Source organism: Emiliania huxleyi (assembly GCF_000372725.1).
Source record: "Emiliania huxleyi CCMP1516 unplaced genomic scaffold EMIHUscaffold_99, whole genome shotgun sequence".
NCBI lineage: Eukaryota > Haptophyta > Isochrysidales > Noelaerhabdaceae > Emiliania > Emiliania huxleyi.
The window spans coordinates 73,157-79,442 of NW_005194698.1; the positions used below are offsets into that span (position 1 = coordinate 73,157).

General features: G+C 66.7%; 1 protein-coding gene across 1 annotated transcript; it reads left to right on the forward strand.

The window, feature by feature from the left end:
- Positions 1 to 2,755: 2,755 nt before the first annotated feature.
- On the forward strand, positions 2,756 to 5,982 carry EMIHUDRAFT_221822 (hypothetical protein; the record flags this gene model as incomplete). Its single annotated transcript, XM_005756070.1, has 4 exons — positions 2,756 to 2,761; positions 2,840 to 2,883; positions 2,965 to 3,070; positions 5,614 to 5,982. The coding sequence occupies 4 exons, from the start codon at positions 2,756 to 2,758 to the stop codon at positions 5,980 to 5,982; spliced, it is 525 nt and encodes a 174-aa protein (XP_005756127.1).
- Between the last annotated feature and the right edge of the window lie 304 nt (positions 5,983 to 6,286).

A 6,286-nucleotide genomic window follows, 5' to 3' on the forward strand; every position in this document is an offset into this window, starting at 1 on the left:
CCCCGCCCCCGCCCCCCGCCTTGCGAGCTGCGGAGTCGGCGCTAGTCTGGCCCTTCTCCGCGAACTCATCACGCACCAAGCCGAGAGTAGGCGCCACTCTGGTCCTCGCAGACCGACGAAAGTGCCCGTGGCTGCCGCCGCAGCACGCGTTTCGGGCGGTGCGCCGCGTGGCGGGGGGGAGGGGGGGGAGGAGAGGAGCCTTCTGTCCGAGCCTTCCCTTGGAGCCTTTCCACAGGCCCACGCGTGGCGCGAGGTGAAGGCGGCGCCAGGCGCCTCGTGCGCCGCCGCGTGTCAGGGTGCGGGGATGCGGTGCCAGGCGCGCGAGGGCCGGACGAGCAGGCCCGCCCCCCCTGACCTCTCCTAGCACCTTTCCTGCGAGCTTCCCGCAGGCGCGCGAGCTGGAGTGGGTGATGTCGTGCGAGGCGCTGGCGCGCCACTTCCCGTGCGAGGCGGGCTGCGGCCACCAGGTGGGGGACGAGCTGCCCGCGTACGTGCACGACTCCGCGCTGGACACGTACCAGCAGTGCCTCGTCTCCGACATCGCCTTCTCGACGTGCGAGGCGGCCTTCTCGAAGACGACGCGCCTCTGCCGCTGCGTGCCCGAGAAGGGGAAGAGCGGCCTCGCGCGGCTCACGGCGAACCGCAGCAAATCGCTCGCCACGACCACGAGACAGAAATAAGACATTCCGGCTGTGGGCAGTGAATGAGAGGGATATTTGCGCTGGGCGCCATTGCCGTGATAATTTCAGAGCCGCTCGTGTGACACGTCTCCCTGGCGAGTGACGCCTCAACCGCTTGGCCCTTTTTAACCAGAGCTGTGGGGGAAAAACCAATCGAGGGTTGCCCCCTGGCGTATCTCCTTGATACGAAAGTTCTGCGCACCTTATCTTCCGACCAGATCTTAGAATCACTCTCAACGATTCGGCTCAACGATTCGGCTCGCATTGCGATAACCTCTCGTGTTGCCTCCGCAGCGATAGGGGTTGGTCTCCCTTAGCAGTGTCCCACACCGAGAGAGCTCATGCGTGCTGTAGTCCCAATAGGAACGAAACCTGTCCCGCGATCTTGGATACCGTGCCGTCGCGTTGCACGTGGCGTAGGATATGTTCGCTCGATCAAAGACTCTGTGGCAAAAGTGGCCGGTGTTGACCTGCCAGCCTCTCATCCCGATCGCGAAGCAAGCGGAGTGGTTCGTGAAGAAGTGGCGCGAGAAGACGTCGAGGCGCTGCCGCGGCACGATCTGGTAGAGGTCGTTGACGCTTCCCATCTCAGGGATGCGGCTCGGGAGGAGGATCTGAGTCGCGAGGGCCGCCTCGAGGGGCGGGCAGCCCCAAGAGTGGATGGCACGTTGGATTGACACGTCGTGCCGGAACACGAACACGACGTCCGCGTCCTGCATGCCCGGCCAGCCCGCAGCCACTGCCTCCCGGTAGTTTTCGGCCTGTGTGGACGTTTTCACGCGTAGAAAGACGGCCGGGATGCTGCCAACGTACTCGAGCAGCCGTAGGTACAGACCGTCGGAGTACCCGCGCCGCTCGTCGACGGCCAGCAGGTAGGCGAAGCCATACGAGGTGGAGAGCGGGTCGATGACGCGGCTTCGGATCGTTGCGTACACGTTGGCCTGCGCCCGCCTGCCTTCAAGATCATCACCCCAACGAAAGGGCTCGCCCCGCATCAGGATGGCGGCACGGCGCAGACCCTCCGTGTGCACCGCCGGCTTTGCTGCGATAGGCCAGAGGTGGTGACCGGTGTGGCTTGCTGTGGCGGCTGGTGCAGCCATCGTGGAGAACGAACAAGCCCGCCGCAAATGGCGCCTTGTAATGCTGAGGGTTCGGCCCCCTTTTCCAGATAGGGGGTCTGGGCGCTTCCGATACCCACTACAAGACCACGCACGCATCATCCCGCGGCCTGGCGGTCGGCGGGATTGCAACCAGTCTTCGCGTGCCGCGATCGCGCCTTTTGAAAATATTTATTTGAATCTCCCTCTTTACGGGGCACAAACGTCAGGCTACAAACATGGGCAAGCACGTAGTAACGCAAGGGAGTCTACGCGACGGCGGCGTCCTCCGGCGCCGTGGCGAGCCGGACTCGGTCGCGATCTCATCCGCCGCCGCGAGCTGCAGGCAGGCCTGCAGCGCGACACAGCTTCAGATCTCTCGGCTACGGACCGGCCCCAGCTTCGGCTGAGGGCTAACAAGCTGCCGAGCCCAAATCACTGTGAGAGTCGTGATTTCTTGTTGGTCTTTAAAAATCTCTCTCAGCTTCAGAAAGAAAGAAAGAAAGAAAACAGACAAACCCAGACGAGGGATGGGGGAGGAGGACAGGGTCCCCACCTGCACGAGCAGGATTTTGGAAGGACGATCAGGGGGACAGGTGGGGCTCTCCTGCTCCTGACAAGCACAAGGGACACGACAGGCTCGCAGCGCGGTGCACGGTGGGCTCCCAACTCCACTGGCGGTCTCATCTCAGTCTAGTGACCTGCCTCCAGCTTCCCGCTGGCAGTCTCTCACTACCACAGGCACACTGACACAGGGGTGGCAGGGGCGGCGGCAGGAGTCACCCACATTACTATGCGGGCCTCACTAGAGGTGCGTCCTGTGTGACACAGATTCAACCGCTACTTGGAGCACTTGGGGGAGTTTTTTATTTTTCAACGCGCGCGGAAAATTCTTTTTAAGAGCGCCTTCGTTGTTTTGAAAATTCTTTTCAACACGCCGTTCTAGCAAAAAACTGTCAGCAGAGTCCTCCTACGGGAATGTACGTAAGAGCTACATACACTGACACACACACGGGCCCCTAGGGGCCTAGAGAACACAACTCCCTCTCCCTTTTGTCCCAGTCTAACAATATTAAGGCTGAACTCGCCGGAGCGCCGGACTTTTGGTGAAGCCGCCACCCAGCTTCAGCTGGCGAACCATCATGCCGCTCTCGGCACCGCAGCAGCGCGAGCGCCGCGCCGCGCAGCGCGCTGCCGAGGCTCAGGACGCGGCTCGCGGGCAGCGCAACCGCCCGGCGCCGAGCCGGTGCTAGGCCGCCTCCGCTGCGCCTGCTTCCTTGCGCGCCGCTGGACGTCGGCCGAGAAGACCGCTTCCCTCTGGGGACCCGACTCCGCGAAGATCGCGCGCGCGTCGTGAGTGGCGGCGCGCGCGCGATCTCCGTTCCCGGGCACGCCGGTCGCAGTGGCATGGGCTCCCAGGCTCAAAAGCGCTCCCGTCAACAGCGAGCGAGCGCCGCCGCTGCTCCTCCTCCCGCCGCCGCTCACCGACTCGGACTCGGTGCCGCCGTTCGCCGCCGCCGCCGCCGCCGCCGCCGCCGCCGCCTCGCGCCTCGCCTCCGTCACCGCCGCCCTCCATCTCGCAGCGGCGCGTCCCTCTGATGGCGCGGGCGCCTCGCTCACCGGCGCCTCGCCGCCCCCCCCCCCCCCCTTCTCGCGCCGCTCCGCTCGTGGCCGCCGCCTCCCCTGTCAATCCCGCCGCCTCCCCTGTCATCCCGCCGCCCGCACCACCGCCGCCACCGCCTCGCGCCTCGCCGCCGCCTCCACCCTCTCCGCGTCCTGACGATTAGTGAGGGGGGGTGGTGTTGCACAGCATGGAGCTCGGCGAGCGTTTTTAGCGAGCCCCTCAGCTAGTTAGCTAAAAGTACGTACTGAAAAAGTTTACGGTGCCAATGGCGCTAGCAACGATCGTGCCGGAGACCGACAGCCTTCCCGAAGCGGCATTTCAAGCGGCTGGGCGAGGCGAGGAGGCGGCGCTGCTGGCGTGGCTCGACAGCGGCGGGAAGGTCAACGCGACTTGCAGGAAAGGCGGTGTGAGCGGCGTCACCGCGCTGATGTTCGCCGCCCGCAGCGGCCAGGAGCGGGTAGTCGACTTGCTGATCCAGCGTGGCGCGGAGGTCAACAAGCAGAACAGCACTAAGCAGACTGCGCTGGTGTTCGCCGCCCGCAACGGCCACCCCGCCGTCGTGCTCCGCTTGCTACGGGCGGGCGCGGATACGAAGTTGCGCACTACGGACGGCAAGTCCGCGCTGCAGCTGGCCAAGAAGCAGGGCCACGCCGCGTGCGTCGCCGCCTTCCGGCAGCACGTCGCGGAGGTGACTGCGAGACAGCGCGAGGCGGCGGCGGGCGGCGCGGGCGGCGCGGGCGGCGCGGGCGGCGCGGGTGGCGCTCCCTCGGGCGAGGCGGCGGGCGCGCCCTATTCCGGCTCACTGGGCAGCCTTCCCGAAGAGGCCAGGCAAGCGGCTGCGCGAGGCGAGGAGGCGGCGCTGCTGGCGTGGCTCAACAGCGGAGGGCAGGTGAACGCGTTCGATAGTGCGGGTTTCACGTTGCTGCAAATCGCCGCTGGCAACGGCCACGAGCGGGTCGTTGACGTACTGATCCAGCGCGGCGCGGAGGTCGACCTGCAGAACAACGCCGGCCAGACCGCGCTGACGGCCGCCGCCGGCCTAGGCCAAGTGCGGGTGGTCGAGCTGCTACTGCAGCGCGGCGCGGAGATCAACAAGCAGAACAGCGACGGCGGCACCGCGCTGATGGTCGCCGCCTACTCCGACCAGCTCCTCGTCGTGCTCCAATTGCTGCGGGCGGGCGCGGATACGAAGTTGCGCACTACGGACGGCAAGTCCGCGCTGCAGATGGCCAGGGAGCAGGGCCACATCGCGTGCGTCGCCGCCTTCCGGCAGCACATCGCGGAGGTGACTGCGAGACAGCGCGAGGCGGCGGCGGGCGGCGCAGGCAGCGCTTCCTCGGGCGAAGCGGTCTCTTCCAGCTTTACAGAGGCGGAGCTGGGCAGCCTTACAGAGCTGGGCAGGGAGCTGGGCAGGGAGCTGGGCAGCGTTACAGCGGCGGTGGCCGCGGCCGGGCGAGGCGACGAGGCGGCGCTGCTGGCGTGGCTCGAAAGCGGCGGGCGGGTCAATGCTTCTTGCAAGCTAGGCGGTGAGACCCCGCTAGGTGCCGCCGCTGCCAGCGGCCACGAGCGGGTGGTCGAGCTGCTGCTTCAGCGCGGCGCGGCGATCGACCAGCAGAACAGCAACGGCTGGACCACGCTGGCGGCTGCCGCCCACCAAGGCCAAGTGCGGGTGGTCGAGCTGCTGCTGCGGCGAGGCGCGGAGGTCGACCTGCAGAACAGCGACGGCGGCACCGCGCTGATGGTCGCCGCTGTCAACGGCCAGGAGCGGGTGGTCGACTTGCTGATCCAGCGCGGCGCGGAGGTCGACAAGAACAGCAAAGGCGGCACCGCGCTGCTGTGCGCTGCCAGCCAAGGCCACCTCGCCATCGTGCTCCGCTTGCTGCGGGCGGGCGCGGAGACGAAGTTGCGCGATGCGAAGGGCAAGTCCGCGCTGCAGTATGCCAAGGAGAAGGGCCACTCCGAGTGCGTGCGCGCCCTCGAGGAGCACGCGGCGGCGGAGGCGGCGACGGAGGCAGCGGCGAGGGAGGCGGATGCAGCGGCGAGGGAGGCGGAGAGAGCGGCGGCAGAGGCGGAGGCGGCGCGGCATGCCGAGGCGCTGCTGGCGGAAGAGGAGGCGGAGAAGGAGGCGGGGGAGCGTGACAACAAGAAGGGGAAGAAGAAGAAGAAGGGCAAGGGTGTCGGGGGCGGCGCTGGGCCGTCGCGGGAGCCTGAGGGTGATACAGCGCTGCCGGCGGCGGAGCAGGCCGAGTTGGCGGCGGCGCTCGAGGAGAGTGCGAGGCTCGAGGAGGAGAGGCGGGCGCCCAACGAGCAAGTGTCCTCTTTGGCTGCAGAGAGGCCGCCTTCGGTGGAGGAGGAGGAGCCGCCGGCCGACTTCATCTGCCCAATCACGACTGAGGTCATGAGCGACCCGGTGATGGCGGCGGACGGGCATGCTTACGAGCGGACGGCGATCGATCGCTGGCTCGCGACCAAGTCGACGAGCCCGATGACGGGCGAGGAGCTCGAGTTCACTCGGCTCTTCCCCAGCCATATCCTGCGCCGGCAGATTCGAGAGTGGCGAGAGGCGCATCCAGGACGGTAGCTTTGTGTGGCGTTTGTGGAGGCGTTAAGCGGCCGCGGTGCGTGCTATCGAAAGACAGAAAGCTGCAACCACCGCCACAGATTGTGAAATGTGCATCCCGAGATTCACCCGAACACAAAACGCGGTGGCCGCCGGCGCCCCTTCCGCCTTCCCTTCAACGCCGATGCCGATGCTGTGTGTGTGGGGGGAGGGGGGGCGGGGGGGCGGGCTGATGAGATCTGCACCCCACGAGCTCTAAGTAGTACTTTACGGCTGTCTCTACCCATCACAGCCGGTTGCGCTGGCCTCTTGCTCTTCCGTAAGG